The sequence below is a fragment of the Nerophis lumbriciformis genome, linkage group LG24, assembly GCF_033978685.3.
Source record: "Nerophis lumbriciformis linkage group LG24, RoL_Nlum_v2.1, whole genome shotgun sequence".
Taxonomy (NCBI): Eukaryota; Metazoa; Chordata; class Actinopteri; order Syngnathiformes; family Syngnathidae; genus Nerophis; species Nerophis lumbriciformis.
This window is the reverse complement of record NC_084571.2, coordinates 40,995,193-41,012,398: the sequence shown is the minus strand read 5'-3', so window position 1 is coordinate 41,012,398 and position 17,206 is coordinate 40,995,193. Positions and strand designations below refer to the sequence as shown.

The following is a 17,206-nucleotide window of genomic DNA, read 5'->3' as shown; positions in this document are numbered from 1 at the left end:
GCCTTCTCTGTCCTTACACTGCAGCGCTGGCTCCCTGCGTGATGACGCCATTGTGTCCATTTCAGGTGTTCCTGGCAGAGTGTCTCGGCCCACTGCTCATCTATTTAATGTTCTACTTCCGCCTCCCCTTCATCTACGCTCCAAAATATGACTTTACCAGCAGCAAACACTGGGTGGTACAGTGAGTATCAACGTGTGTTTTTTAGGAGAGGGTTGCAATACATAAACAAATAGATAAAAACATTTTTTTCCACAGTTCTGCTTGCATCTGTCACTCCTTCCATTACATCAAGAGGGTTCTGGAGACACTGTTTGTCCACCGCATCTCCCACGGGACCATGCCTCTGAGGAACATATTTAAGGTGAGTCCGTTTGAAAGCACAACAAAATGGTGAAACGATTGCTTAGAAATAGGAATGTGCCTATCAAAAATGTATGTGATCGCCATTGTCGAGTAATAAAGTTAAAAAGTACCAATGATTGTCACTAGTGATGGGTCCGGCAACACCGATGCATCGGCGCATGCGTCGAGCTCATAGAGCGAAACCCTGTGTCGGTGCGCGTACCGCTTTTAGAAAGTCACGTGACCGATCATGAGCTGTTTTGGTCACGTGACCGATACGCCAACTGTGTCGCCTCCTCTGTGCCCTGTGAGCGGCTCTTTTCTACAGCCGGAGAAATAATAACTAAGAAGAGAAATCGTCTAAAATGTAATACGTCGGAAAAACGTTTTTTTTTGGTTTTTTTTTGTTTTATAAAAATGTGTAAAAAAATAAAATTAAAAAAATTCCCAGTCCACAATCATCCACAACACGTTCTCTTAGATTTCCATGTTATGATACATGTTCATCCATCCATCCATCCATCTTCTTCCGCTTATCCGAGGTCGGGTCGCGGGGGCAGCAGCCTAAGCAGGGAAGCCCAGACTTCCCTCTCCCCAGCCACTTCGTCCAGCTCCTCCCGGGGGATCCCGAGGCGTTCCCAGGCCAGCCGGGAGACATAGTCTTCCCAGCGTGTCCTGGGTCTTCCCCGTGGCCTCCTACCGGTCGGACGTGCCCTAAACACCTCCCTAGGGAGGCGTTCGGGTGGCATCCTGACCAGATGCCCGAACCACCTCATCTGGCTCCTCTCGATGTGGAGGAGCAGCGGCTTTACTTTAAGCTCCCCCCGGATGGCAGAGCTTCTCACCCTATCTCTAAGGGAGAACCCCGCCACCCGGCGGAGGAAACTCATTTCGGCCGCTTGTACCCTTGATCTTGTCCTTTCGGTCATAACCCAAAGCTCATGACCATAGGTGAGGATGGGAACGTAGATCGACCGGTAAATTGAGAGCTTTGCCTTCCGGCTCAGCTCCTTCTTCACCACAACGGATCGATACAGCGTCCGCATTACTGAAGACGCCGCACCGATCCGCCTGTCGATCTCACGATCCACTCTTCCCTCACTCGTGAACAAGACTCCGAGGTACTTGAACTCCTCCACTTGGGGCAAGATCTCCTCCCCAACCCGGAGATGGCACTCCACCCTTTTCCGGGCGAGAACCATGGACTCGGACTTGGAGGTGCTGATTCTCATCCCAGTCGCTTCACACTCAGCTGCGAACCGATCCAGTGAGAGCTGAAGATCCTGGCCAGATGAAGCCATCAGGACCAAATCATCTGCAAAAAGCAGAGACCTAATCCTGCAGCCACCAAACCGGATCCCCTCAACGCCTTGACTGCGCCTAGAAATTCTGTCCATAAAAGTTATGAACAGAATCGGTGACAAAGGGCAGCCTTGGCGGAGTCCAACCCTCACCGGAAACGTGTCCGACTTACTGCCGGCCATGCGAACCAAGCTCTGACACTGATCATACAGGGAGCGGACCGCCACAATCAGACAGTCCGAAACCCCATACTCTCTGAGCACTCCCCACAGGACTTCCCGAGGGACACGGTCGAATGCCTTCTCCAAGTCCACAAAGCACATGTAGACTGGTTGGGCAAACTCCCATGCACCCTCAAGGACCCTGCCGAGAGTATAGAGCTGGTCCACAGTTCCACGACCAGGACGAAAACCACACTGTTCCTCCTGAATCCGAGGTTCGACTATCCGGCGTAGCCTCCTCTCCAGTACACCTGAATAGACCTTACCGGGAAGGCTGAGGAGTGTGATCCCACGATAGTTAGAACACACGAGAGGAACCACCACCCCGGTCTGCCAATCCAGAGGTACTGCCCCCGATGTCCACGCGATGCTGCAGAGTCTTGTCAACCAAGACAGCCCTACAGCATCCAGAGCCTTAAGGAACTCCGGGCGGATCTCATCCACCCCCGGGGCCTTGCCACCGAGGAGCTTTTTAACTACCTCAGCAACCTCAGCCCCAGAAATAGGAGAGCCCACCACAGATTCCCCAGGCACTGCTTCCTCATAGGAAGACGTGTTGGTGGGATTGAGGAGGTCTTCGAAGTATTCCCTCCACCGATCCACAACTTCCGCAGTCGAGGTCAGCAGAACACCATCCGCACCATACACGGTGTTGGTAGTGCACTGCTTCCCCTTCCTGAGGCGGCGGATGGTGGTCCAGAATCGCTTCGAAGCCGTCCGGAAGTCGTTTTCCATGGCTTCCCCGAACTCCTCCCATGTCCGAGTTTTTGCCTCCGCGACCGCTGAAGCCGCACACCGCTTGGCCTGTCGGTACCTGTCCGCTGCCTCAGGAGTCCCATGAGCCAAAAGAACCCGATAGGACTCCTTCTTCAGCTTGACGGCATCCCTCACCGCCGGTGTCCACCAACGGGTTCTAGGATTACCGCCACGACAGGCACCAACTACCATGTACCTATGATACATGTTCACATTATTTATTGACTGTATCTAAAAAAAGATACAAATATATTTTTATTTAAATGAAGATATGAAATAATCCTAAATGAAATACAATGACTTGGTTTATATTATTGTATATACTAGGGCAGGGGTCACCAACGCGGTGCCCGCGGTCACCAGGTAGCCCGTAAGGACCAGATCAGTCGCCCGCTTGCCTGTTCTTAAAAATAGCTCAAAGAGCAGCACTAACCAGTGAGCTGCCTCTATTTTTTAAATTGTATTTATTTACTAGCAAGCTGGTCTCGCTTTGCTCGACATTTTTAATTCTAGAAGAGACAAAACTCAAATAGAATTTGAAAATCCAAGAAAATATTTTAAAGACTTGGTCTTCACTTGGAATAAGCGGTAGAAAATGGATGGATGGATGGGTCTTCACTTGTTTAAATAAATTCATTTATTTTCTACTTTGCTTCTTATTACTTTTAGAAATACAATTTTAGAGAAAAAATACAACCTTAAAAATGATTTTAGGATTTTTAAACAAATATACCTTTTTACCTTTTAAATTTCTTCCTCTTCTTTCCTGACAATTTAAATCAATGTTCAAGTAATTTTTTTTTTTAATTATTATTGTAAAGAATAATAAATATTTTAGCTTCTGGTTTTTCGACGAAGAATATTTGTGAAATATTTCTTCAAACTTACTATGATTAAAATTCAAAAAAATTATTCTGGCAAATCTAGAAAATCTGTAGAATCAAATTTAAATCTTATTTCAAAGTATTTTGAATTTCTTGTTCTGGAAAATCTAGAAGAAATACTGATTTGTCTTTGTTAGAAATATAGCTTGGTCCAATTTGTTAAATATTCTAACAAAGTGCAGATTGGATTTTAACCAATTTAAAACATGTCATCAAAATTCTAAAATGTATCTTAATCAGGAAAAATTACTAATGATGTTCCATAAATTATTTTTTAAATTTTTTCAAAAAGATTCAAATTAGCTAGTTTTTCCTCTTCTTTTTGTCGGTTGAATTTTGAAATTTAAAGAGTCGAAATATAAGATAAACTATGTTTCAAAATTGTATTTTAATTTTTTTCGTGTTTTCCCCTCTTTTAAACCGTTCAATTAAGTGGTTTTTGTCGTAATTTATTCTCTACAAAAAACCTTCCGTAAAAGGAAAAAAAAAATGTACGACGGAATGACAAGACAGAAATACCCATTTTTTTTATATATATAAATGTATTTATTTAGCTATTCTTGTTTAAATCACACTTACGTGTAACTTACAAATGACAATATATTTATTTATTTAAGTGTGTATCAAACTGGTAGCCCTTCGCATTAATCAGTACCCAAGAAGTAGTTTTTGGTTTCAAAAAGGTTGGTGACCCCTGTACTAGGGCATCAAATCAGTGTCAGTTGAGTCGGTCCATAGGTTGCCTGTAGGGATTTTTAATGTCCAGCAGATGTCAGTATTTAGTGACACAGTATCGACACAGTATTAATACAGTTTTGCAATGTGTCGAAACGCTTCATGACGCCTCATCAACCCATCACTAATTGTCACACACACACACACTAGGTGTGGCGAAATTATTCTCTGCATTTGACCCATCACCCTTGATCACCCCCTGGGAGGTGAGGGGAGCAGTGAGCAGCAGCGGTGGCCACGCCTGGGAATCATATTTGGTGATTAAACCCCCAATTCCAACCCTTGATGCTGAGTGCCAAGCAGGGAGGTAATGGCTCCCATTTTTATAGTCTTTGGTATGACTCGATAATACCTTTCAATGCAGATCTTAAACGTAGATCTGGCCTACTGTATATTGTATTTATTATTCAGCAGCTAGCAGCTACATATGTGTGTCCATACACAGTGTGGACCCGTCCCCCTAAACTAATAATAATCCCCTCCATTACGACAACTAAATTAGAATATATATGGACTATATTTGCATATAACGAGATTAAGGACTCCAATTTAAGGTGCGGTAGTGGGAACAAATATGGGGTAAAAATAAATTACACAACAGGTAATAAAGAAAAAACTAACAATTGAAATAAACAGACTACTATCCAATAAAAATAATAAGCAATCCTGTACAATATACAAAACACTATAGAAATACAAAATACTGTACAATATACAGAACAAGACAAGAGTACCGGAGTAATAAATAACAATCAGTGTCGGACGTATTGCACTCGAAGGGTAATATTGCACAGTAGGGTATTAGGGTAGGATATTGTCCATCCATCCATCCATCCTCCTCCGCTCATCCGAGGTCGGGTCGCGGGGGCAGCAGCCTAAGCAGGGAAGCCCAGACTTCCCTCTCCCCAGCCACTTCGTCCAGCTCCTCCCGGGGGATCCCGAGGCGTTCCCAGGCCAGCCGGGAGACATAGTCTTCCCAACGTGTCCTGGGTCTTCCTCGTGGCCTCCTACCGGTCGGACATGCCCTAAACACCTCCTTAGGGAGGCGCTCGGGTGGCATCCTGACCAGATGCCCGAACCACCTCATCTGGCTCCTCTCGATGTGGAGGAGCAGCGGCTTTACTTTAAGCTCCCCCCGGATGACAGAGCTTCTCACCCTATCTCTAAGGGAGAGCCCCGCCACCCGGCGGAGGAAACTCATTTCGGCCGCTTGTACCCGTGATCTTGTCCTTTCGGTCATAACCCAAAGCTCATGACCATAGGTGAGGATGGGAACGTAGATCGACCGGTAAATTGAGAGCTTTGCCTTCCGGCTCAGCTCCTTCTTCACCACAACGGATCGATACAGCGTCCGCATTACTGAAGACGCTGCACCGATCCGCCTGTCGATCTCACGATCCACTCTTCCCTCACTCGTGAACAAGACTCCGAGGTACTTGAACTCCTCCACTTGGGGCAAGATCTCCTCCCCAACCCGGAGATGGCACTCCACCCTTTTCCGGGCGAGAACCATGGACTCGGACTTGGAGGTGCTGATTCTCATCCCAGTCGCTTCACACTCAGCTGCGAACCGATCCAGTGAGAGCTGAAGATCCTGGCCAGATGAAGCCATCAGGACCAAATCATCTGCAAAAAGCAGAGACCTAATCCTGCAGCCACCAAACCGGATCCCCTCAACGCCTTGACTGCGCCTAGAAATTCTGTCCATAAAAGTTATGAACAGAATGGGTGACAAAGGGCAGCCTTGGCGGAGTCCAACCCTCACCGGAAACGTGTCCGACTTACTGCCGGCGATGCGAACCAAGCTCTGACACTGATCATACAGGGAGCGGACCGCCACAATCAGACAGTCCGAAACCCCATACTCTCTGAGCACTCCCCACAGGACTTCCCGAGGGACACGGTCGAATACCTTCTCCAAGTCCACAAAGCACATGTAGACTGGTTGGGCAAACTCCCATGCACCCTCAAGGACCCTGCCGAGAGTATAGAGCTGGTCCACAGTTCCACGACCAGGACGAAAACCACACTGTTCCTCCTGAATCTGAGGTTCGACTATCCGGCGTAGCCTCCTCTCCAGTACACCTGAATAGACCTTACCGGGAAGGCTGAGGAGTGTGATCCCACGATAGTTAGAACACACCCTCCGGTTCCCCTTTTTAAAGAGAGGAACCACCACCCCGGTCTGCCAATCCAGAGGTACTGCCCCCGATGTCCACGCGATGCTGCAGAGTCTTGTCAACCAAGACAGCCCTACAGCATCCAGAGCCTTAAGGAACTCCGGGCGGGTCTCATCCACCCCCGGGGCCTTGCCACCGAGGAGCTTTTTAACTACCTCAGCAACCTCAGCCCCAGAAATAGGAGAGCCCACCACAGATTCCCCAGGCACTGCTTCCTCATAGGAAGACGTGTTGGTGGGATTGAGGAGGTCTTCGAAGTATTCCCTCCACCGATCCACAACTTCCGCAGTTGAGGTCAGCAGAACACCATCCGCACCATACACGGTGTTGGTAGTGCACTGCTTCCCCTTCCTGAGGCGGCGGATGGTGGTCCAGAATCGCTTCGAAGCCGTCCGGAAGTCGTTTTCCATGGCTTCCCCGAACTCCTCCCATGTCCGAGTTTTTGCCTCCGCGACCGCTGAAGCCGCACACCGCTTGGCCTGTCGGTACCTGTCCGCTGCCTCAGGAGTCCCATGAGCCAAAAGAACCCGATAGGACTCCTTCTTCAGCTTGACGGCATCCCTCACCGCCGGTGTCCACCAACGGGTTCTAGGATTACCGCCACGACAGGGACAGCTCTGGGAAAGAAGCTTGTCTCTGAGCCTGTTTGTTCTGGCTCTGATGCACCTGTTGCGCCTGCCCGATGGTAGCAGGTCAAACAGGTGAAAGCCAAGGTGTGTGCTGTCCTTGGTGATGCTTTTTGCTCTGTTGAGGCAGCGGGAGTTGTGTACATCCTTCAGTGAGGGGAGGGGGCAGCCGATGATTTTTTTGTGCAGACTTTATGACCCTCTGAATCGCCTGTTTGTCTGCTTCAGTGCAGCTGGCGTACCACGCTGTTATGCAGTACGTCAGCAGGCTCTCGACAGCCGAGCAACTGTAAACCGAAAAACTACATTTCTCAATATCTCAAGTATCATTATCAAGTATTATCATCATTGGAGGGCGAGGCTAAACATGTTACACACCAAGAGCATGCGATTATAAACAGGTTTAACATGAATAAGTAGATCAATAAGAGACGAGAGAGAGCATAACATAACAGTAACTGTTGGTGTGTCAGCATTGTCACACCACATGTAAGTAAAAGGGGCAACGATTCATAAATCGGTGGTAATATCAGTACATAATCGATACTAGGGTGACTAGATCGATATTTTTTATTTTCTCAAAATCATTGTAATATTTACAGGGAATAATTCCCTGGACACAAGAGGATTTTGAGGGCAAAAACCAAATTATATAAATGAGTCATAGATAGTTGTTTTTTTTTGTTTACTTGAAGTGTACACTATTGACTTTGTTTTGTTCTAACAATTGTATGTAATAAAAGAGAATATGGAACTAGTCTTATTGTGATGCTATTGTTCAACTTTCAATAGTACTCAGCGTGAATACATTGAACAATGTACAGTTAATACATGCGATTGGTATCGGCCGATGTCACTCATGGACAGTGCCGGCCCAAGCCTCCATGGGGCCCTAAGCAAAATTAGATTTTGGGGCCCTCTATTTCTGCCAATAATATTGATTGTTGATCATTCACACACCTATACTATAAACTCATTGCGGCTCTGGCAGTGTTGTTTACATGATCCTATTGTCAGCCTGGCATGTCTTTACAAATGACATGTCATTTATAAAGATATGGGGGTGGCCCAGTTAAGAACATAAATAATACCAATGAATGAACGAATGAAGTCCAGAGTGCCACATATGGTTCCTAATCTTAAAATGTAGAAAACATTCAGCTACAAGAGTGGCCTGGGGTTGAACAGTCCAAGTGATAAAGCTTTGTATTTACAGTAAAAGTGTCATCTTGTCTCATCAGTCTTGTACTTATTAGCAGAGGTGTGGACTCGAGTCACATGACTTGGACTCCAGTCAGACTCGAGTCATGAATTTGATGACTTTAGACTCGACTTGACAAAATGTAAAAAGACTTGCAACTCGACTTAGACTTTAACATCAATGACTTGTGACTTCACTTGGACTTGAGCCTTTTGAATTGACATGACTTGACATGACTTGCTACTTTCCCCAAAACCCAAAGATGAAAAAGTTATTCGGGAGCGCTCCGTATTTTTCATTGTGTACTTGTCTATCAGCGTTGCGTGTGTCAGCTGGTGTGCTCTCAGTACAACAGCCAATCAAATTAGATCTACTTTGTTTTCATCACACAGCATTCATCCAATCAAATTGCAGGACAACCAACGAAGAAGACATGTCCAAACCACACGCCAGTGAACAAAAAATGATGCCTAAAATAATTTCGTTTGGGTATAGAAATTACGAGGTGGTCAACACAAAACGGTTTGCAGTATGCAACACATGCGGTTCCAAAATGACTGATGGAGAGGCAACAACTTCCAACTTCGTCCGGCATTTGAAGTTGCACAAAGAACGGTAAGTTTTGAATGTAAGATAACGTTTATTGGCTAAGTAACGTGACTTTTATTTGCTGTGTAGTTAAATCAGTGAGGCTGTAAACTCACTGCTAACGTTATAACGTTATTGCAAACACGGGAATCTGTTGCAGTTCACTACCTTATTCATACTTTTTGTTCAGTGATTTTTTTAAGCAGGGTTACATTAGTCAATATATCACACGTAACGTTAGACGGCGGTCAGCAGCACCGCGTATTTTAGCCACCTAAAAAAAAGACAAAAATAGTAAAATAAAGGTCAGTTAAAATGTATACTATATTATGAATATGTGTACCGTTTTAGCTAGCTTTCTGACATACTGTTGGTTGTTTACCTCAGTGGTCCCCAACCACCGGGCCGCGGCCCGGTACTGGTCCGTGGATCGATTGGTATTGGGCCGCACAAGAAAATTTTTTTTTTTTTTTTTTTTTAAATTAAATCAACATAAAAAAACACAAGATACACTTACAAGTAGTGCACCAACCCAAAAAAACTCTCTCCCCCTTTTGTTCTGGGCATTGAACATGAAGACTCTTCCTTCACTGTTCCGAGTGGCCATGAGAGTCTTGGCAGTGCCTGCCTCCAGTGCTCCAGTGGAGCGAGTTTTCAGCCATGGTGGCATCATACTACGCCCCCATCGTGCACAAATGACTGACAGACTCTTGGCTAATTTGGTCTTTTGCAAATGCAATGCAGCATAGGGCCCTGACATATAAAAAGTACAACTTTTTTGTTATGTTCACGTATATGTCATGTTTTTTCAATGTTAACACTTTTGTACAAATAAGTACATTTGCACTTCATTTTTCAATGTGTTTGTTCTGTAAAGGAATGAGTTAATGTTTAAAATGACTAGTTAATAGTGCTATTATAAAGTGCAATGTCAGCACAATTTTCTTTCCTGCAATTTAAAATGCACTTGTTTTAATAAATAAATACAGCGTTTGAAAAGCATACACAATCTGTGTTAATATATTAGTCTGTGGTTAAAAGGACTTGAAAGGACTCGAAACTCAAAATGCAGGACTTAGGACTTGACTTGAGACTTTCCAGTCTTGACTTTGGACTTGACTCGGGGCTTGCCTGTCTTGACTCGGGACTTGACTTGGACTTGAGGGCAAAGACTTGAGACTTACTTGTGACTTGCAAAACAATGACTTGGTCCCACCTCTGGTCTATTGTGATGATATTGTTCAACTTTCAATAGTACTCAGCGTGAATACATTGAACAATGTACAGTTAATACATGCGATTGGTATCGGCCGATGTCACTCATGGTTGATCAGTATCGGCAGCATAACATCCCTTGTTAGGAACAATAAAATGGTTGATCCTTGTTGCTAGGCAACATTCATAGCCTTCATTTAAATCACTGTTCTGTATTGGATATAAAAGCTCCAATTAATGCCTCTATTCAAAACATTTGAATTGTGTGGATATCTCCACCCCAAGATAGCAGTGGCTGCCTTTGAACTGTATTGTTTACAGTCAGTGGTATTAATGCTGGCTCAGCAGTTTGCTCCTTACCACTATTCCAACATCGGGTGTGTTGCTTTTGTCAGAATTGTGGCTATTACTGGTGCGTGGCAGCCTGGATGGCGTACCACATCAACCACCCTCTCTACACCACGCCTTGTAAGTGCAACTCTCTTCTGTTTACACTCGTAGCTATTCCTTCATCCGCCTCTCCTCTTTCTACAGTTTACGGGCAGCAACAGGTCAATGTAGGACTTTACATGTTCTGGGTAAGTTGAAGATGAACATCCAGGTAGTTGACGTGCCACTGCTCACTGCTCAGACTTTTCTTTTCTTTACCCGCACAGGTCTGCCAAATAGGGAATTTCTCCATCCATGTTGCTCTTCGTAACCTGAAACCACCAGGTAGCGCATTCTGGAATACTACTGATACTACTACTACTATATCTACTAGTACTACTGCTACTTATACTACTACAACTATTACTATTAACACTACCACAGCTATCACTCCTACTATTACTACTACTATTAACACTACTACATATATTACTCCTACTATTACTACAACAACTATTACTACTACCGCAATTATTACTACTACTATTACTTCTACTAGTACTACTACTGTTTCTACTACTACACCTACAATTATTACTACTACTATTATTACTTCTACTATTTCTACTACTACAACTATTAGTACTACTTCTACCAGGCCCGGCCCTAACCAATCTGGCGCCCTAGGCAAGATTTTAGGTGGCGCCCCCCCACATCGGCAGTGAAGTGTATATACTCACAAGAAACCGAGTAGCTTTGTCTTTGACCTTTTTTTTACTTAAAGAAAGCAAATTAACAATCAGAATAGTTAACAAGATTAAAAAAAATATGAATAAATAAATGAATGCAAAAAATAAAAAATGAATATATGAAATACAATATTTTTTACATACATATTGCTTAATTTACATTAATGATGTGCACTTTAACAACTAGGCTTACAACAATACCTAATATATAAAGGGGTGGAAAAGTGACTATTACCTGCAGGGCAAACATTAGCTAACCAGAAGGCAATAACAATGTAAACAAAAAACACCTGCTTAAAAGATCTAATACAAATGTCCCTGAGGAATGTAAGGTGGGAGTACTGTAATTACCTAACGTTACATTATTATTTTCCATAACAATTTAGCCAGGCCCGGCCCTCACCAATCTGGCGCCCTAGGCAAGATTTTAGGTGGCGCCCCCCCACATCGGCAGTGAAGTGTATATACTCACAAGAAACCGAATGGCTTTGTCTTTGACCTTTTTTTTTTTTTTACTTACAACTATACCTAATATATAAAGGGGTGGAAAAGTGACTATTACCTGCAGGGCAAACATTAGCTAACCAGAAGGCAATAACAATGTAAACAAAAAACACCTGCTTAAAAGATCTAATACAAATGTCCCTGAGGAATGTAAGGTGAGTACTGTAATTACCTAACGTTACATTATTATTTTCCATACCAATTTAGCCAGGCCCGGCCCTCACCAATCTGGCGCCCTAGGCAAGATTTTAGGTGGCGCCCCCCCACATCGGCAGTGAAGTGTATATACTCACAAGAAACCGAATAGCTTTGTCTTTGACCTTTTTTTTTTTTACTTACAACTATACCTAATATATAAAGGGGTGGAAAAGTGACTATTACCTGCAGGGCAAACATTAGCTAACCAGAAGGCAATAACAATGTAAACAAAAAACACCTGCTTAAAAGATCTAATACAAATGTCCCTGAGGAATGTAAGGTGGGAGTACTGTAATTACCTAACGTTACATTATTATTTTCCATAACAATTTAGCCCCCTCCACAATATTAACCCGACGTTAAAACAGAACTAGCTATTTATTGATTAGCAATTGCCGAATCATGTAACATTAGCTTAATGCTAAAAAGCCAGGTTACTATCACATTCTGTAACAGACAAATAATTTCATAATTTTTCTACTCCTCTTCTTTTCTCTTTTTCCTTCCCTGGGCACCTGACAGTTTTGGCCGTTTTGACATCTTGTGTTGATTTTTTGATGTGGTGACGTCCAAAAGGAGTCATGATACGGGAAGGGAGGGGGCGCACCGTGCGGGGGGAGGAGGGGGCGTAATGTTGCAACAAATAATATTTCTATTAAATAGGCTTTACTTTGCATTTTAATTAACGTGGGATTATTTTTTGTATTTAGAAATAATAGTACCAACTTTATTTTTTATTTTTATTTTTTTTTCTCCAACATTTGTGGCACTGGCGTGGCGCCCCCTGATGGACGGCGCCCTTAGCATTTGCCTATACGGCCTATGCCACGGGCCGGCCCTGACTACAACTATTACTACTACTATTAATACAACTACTATTACTGAACTACTACAGCAATTACTACCACCACTACTACAACTATTACAAGTATTACTACTACTACTACTTGTTAAAAGAATGTATTCCAAACAATCCCTTTCAGGTTCAAAAGTGAAAAAGATTCCTTACCCGACGAAAAATCCGTTCACGTGGATTTTCTGGCTGGTGTCGTGTCCAAACTACACCTATGAGGTAAGAAGATGCAAACATGTGCTAGACAAGGTGATAAATAAATATGTTTCATTAGTAATCCATTACAAAAGGTACATGAAGAGTACAAAAACGGAGGCCATTTTTACCATAATAAATAAATATGTTGCAGACACCCAAAACACACTTTACAGAGAATACTTCAATAAATAACAATGATCAATACCACAGTAGTATTGGCCACTGGATGAGACCACACCAATCAGAGCGCACTGTTGAGAATGGTGGCCTCTGATTGGCTCAGCCTCAGGTAATATTACTATATTGGATTTGAGAGAGTGTAAAGGTGACTAAAAGCGGGGTTAGGGCTATCATAATGTTCAAAACTTATTAGCAGGTCGTAAAAACAGTTTTTAATATTCTAGCTATGAAAATATTCAATCTATAATCAATAATAATAAAAATAATAACCTATGCAGTCTGGAATCTGACACACAATTATTTGACATTTCTACTTCATTTTTTAATGGAAGGTCAAATGGGACAATTGAAGTAAATAAATAAATAAATACATCCTTTAGCAACTACTTCACTGCCACATTTATTTATTGGAATTGGAATAAACTATGTCAATAATTTATTCAACGTAAAAGTCATTATTCAATATTTAATTAATGAATTTAATGTTTCATGATTTAATGAGTGATTTCATGATAAAATGTATTAATTAATTAATTATCTAATGATTCTGTGTCTGTGTCATGATTTGATTTTATTCTCACAGAAATGGGACAAAATTGAAGGAATAAATATTATTTATTAGGTATTATTATACATTTTATTATTTCATGATTCAATTAATAATTTCATGATTTAATGAGTGATTTCATGATAAAATGTACTATTTAATTATGTAATGATTCTGTGTCATTGTGTCATGATTTGATTTTATTCTCACAGAAATGGGACAAAATTGAAGAAATAAATATTATTTATTAGGTATTATTATACATTTTATTATTTCATGATTCAATTAATAATTTCATGATTTAATGAGTGATTTCATGATAAAATTTAATTATGTAATGATTCTGTGTCATTGTCACGACTTGATCTTGGGAGTTTGCTTTTCCAGGATGCAACGGAAAGTTGGCACGGGCGAGACGGGAATTAAGGTACATGGCGGGTTTTAATACATCAATTTAATATATAAAAAAAAAAAGGGATAAATGAAAGCGCGCACAGTGGCGGATAATAAACTATGAAACCAAAAGACTATAGCAAAAAGTACAAATGAAAAGCACGCACAGTGGCGGAGAATAAACTATGAAAAACAAAAAGATTATAAACATGGAACAAAAACTTACTTGGCATGGACAAAAAAGGAGCAGCGTGAACGATGGACATGAAAAGGAGTTAGAGGCATGAACAGAGCATAAATGTGTTGTGAGGTCGTCAGGCCGAACAACAGAAAATGAATGAACTTAAATACTATGGACATGATTAGTGAAAGCAGGTGCGTGACTCAAAACGTGAAACAGGTGCGTGACGTGACAGGTGAAAACTAATGGTTGCTATGGTGACCAGACAAGGGAGTGAAAAGACAGAAACTAAACAAAACATGACTTAAAACAAAACATGATAATACAGACATGACAGTCATTGTGTCATGATTTGATTTTATTGTCACAGAAATGGGACAAATTTCAAGAAATAAATATTATTTATTAGGTATTATTATACATGTTATTATTTCATGATTCAATTAATAATTTCACGATTTAATGAGTGATTTCATGATAAAATGTATTATTTAATTATCTACTGATTCTGTCTCAGTGTCATGATTTTATTTTATTCTCACAGAAATGGGACAAAATTGAAGAAATAAATATTTATTAGGTATTATTATACATTTTATTATTTCATGATTCAATTAATAATTTCACGATTTAATGAGTGATTTCATGATAAAATGTATTATTTAATTATCTACTGATTCTGTCTCAGTGTGTCATGATTTTATTTTATTCTCACAGAAATGGGACAAAATTCAAGAAATAAATATTATTTATTAGGTATTATTATACATTTTATCATTTCACGATTAAATTAATAATTTCACGCTTTAATGAGTGATTTCATGATAAAATGTATTATTTAATTATCTACTGATTCTGTCTCAGTGTGTCATGATTTTATTTTATTGTCACAGAAATGGGACAAAATTCAAGAAATAAATATTATTTATTAGGTATTATTATACATTTTATCATTTCATGATTAAATTAATAATTTCACGCTTTAATGAGTGATTTCATGATCAAATGTATTTAATTATGTAATGATTCTGTGTCAGAGCGTCATGATTTTATTCTGGCAGAAATGGGACAAAATTCAATAAATAATAAATATGATCGTTTATTAGTTATTATTGGGGACGGCGTGGCGCAGTTGGGAGAGTGGCCGTGTCAGCAACCTGAGGGTTCCTGGTTCGATCCCCACCTTCTAACAACCTCGTCACGTCCGTCGTGTCCTTGAGCAAGACACTTCACCCTTGCTCCTGATGGGTGGTGGTTAGGGCCTTGCATGGCAGCTCCCGCCATCAGTGTGTGAATGTAGAAATAATGTCAAAGCGCTTTGAGTACCTTGAAGGTAGAAAAGCGCTATACAAGTATAACCCATTTATTTATCATTAATTAGTACTTCAAGGAAATTCATTTTTAACGGTCAGGTCCGGACCCAATGAACAGATGAATGAGGGTTTATTGTAAAGCCAAAAATGGGGCGTACAAAAACTGACAAACGTCTATATTTGCTTTATAATATTGAAAATGTAATAAAAAGAAAAAGTCTACTTGTATTGTTGTTGTTGGGTGATAAAATCAAATCAAAAATGTCCACAACAAACAATTCACATATGAAAAGCATGCATCTCCAAATTGGGTCACTTTATATTTTTGGCACAAACACCAAAAATGAAAGAAACTCACAAAAATTGGCGTTAAAAAAACATCCATCCATCCATCCATCTTCTTCCGCTTATCCGAGGTCGGGTCGCGGGGGCAGCAGCCTAAGCAGGGAAGCCCAGACTTCCCTCTCCCCAGCCACTTCATCCAGCTCCTCCCGGGGGATCCCGAGGCGTTCCCAGGCCAGCCGGGAGACATAGTCTTCCCAACGTGTCCTGGGTCTTCCCCGTGGCCTCCTACCGGTCGGACGTGCCCTAAACACCTCCCTAGGGAGGCATTCGGGTGGCATCCTGACCAGATGCCCGAACCACCTCATCTGGCTCCTTTCCATGTGGAGGAGCAGCGGCTTTACTTTGAGCTCCCCCCGGATGGCAGAGCATCTCACCCTATCTCTAAGGGAGAGCCCCGCCACCCGGCGGAGGAAACTCATTTCGGCCGCTTGTACCCGTGATCTTGTCCTTTCGGTCATAACCCAAAGCTCATGACCATAGGTGAGGATGGGAACGTAGATCGACCGGTAAATTGAGAGCTTTGCCTTCCGGCTCAGCTCCTTCTTCACCACAACGGACCGATACAGCGTCCGCATTACTGAAGACGCCGCACCGATCTGCCTGTCGATCTCGCGATCCACTCTTCCCTCACTCGTGAACAAGACTCCGAGGTACTTGAACTCCTCCACTTGGGGCAAGATCTCCTCCCCAACCCGGAGATGGCACTCCACCCTTTGCCGGGCGAGAACCATGGACCCGAGTCCGAGTCCCGGAGTCCACTTGGAGGTGCTGATTCTCATCCCAGTCGCTTCACACTCAGCTGCGAACCGATCCAGTGAGAGCTGAAGATCCTGGCCAGATGAAACCATCAGGACCACATCATCTGCAAAAAGCAGAGACCTAATCCTGCAGCCACCAAACCGGATCCCCTCAACGCCTTGACTGCGCCTAGAAATTCTGTCCATAAAAGTTATGAACAGAATCGGTGACAAAGGGCAGCCTTGGCGGAGTCCAACCCTCACTGGAAACGTGTCCGACTTACTGCCGGCAATGCGGACCAAGCTCTGACACTGATCATACAGGGAGCGGACCGCCAAAATCAGACAGTCCGATACCCCATACTCTCTGAGCACTCCCCACAGGACTTCCCGAGGGACACGGTCGAATGCCTTCTCCAAGTCCACAAAACACATGTAGACTGGTTGGGCAAACTCCCATGCACCCTCAAGGACCCTGCCGAGAGTATAGAGCTGGTCCACAGTTCCACGACCAGGACGAAAACCACACTGTTCCTCCTGAATCCGAGGTTCGACTATCCGGCGTAGCCTCCTCTCCAGTACACCTGA

At 42.6% G+C, this 17,206-nt stretch overlaps 1 protein-coding gene across 3 annotated transcripts in view; it reads left to right on the top strand.

The window, feature by feature from the left end:
• tecra (trans-2,3-enoyl-CoA reductase a) overlaps window positions 1-17,206 on the top strand; it is a 45,078-nt gene that overhangs the window by 24,650 nt on the left and 3,222 nt on the right. Inside the window, exons 5-10 of one of the 3 annotated variants that reach the window (XM_061982082.1) lie at window positions 66-181; window positions 257-362; window positions 10,447-10,519; window positions 10,586-10,629; window positions 10,708-10,765; window positions 12,855-12,943. In XM_061982082.1, the coding sequence (XP_061838066.1) occupies window positions 66-181; window positions 257-362; window positions 10,447-10,519; window positions 10,586-10,629; window positions 10,708-10,765; window positions 12,855-12,943 (486 nt within the window). Of the gene's footprint in view, window positions 1-65; window positions 182-256; window positions 363-10,446; window positions 10,630-10,707; window positions 10,766-12,854; window positions 12,944-17,206 lie in introns of all 3 variants that reach the window. The other 2 variants (XM_061982083.2, XM_061982081.1) reach the window with 2 other exon arrangements.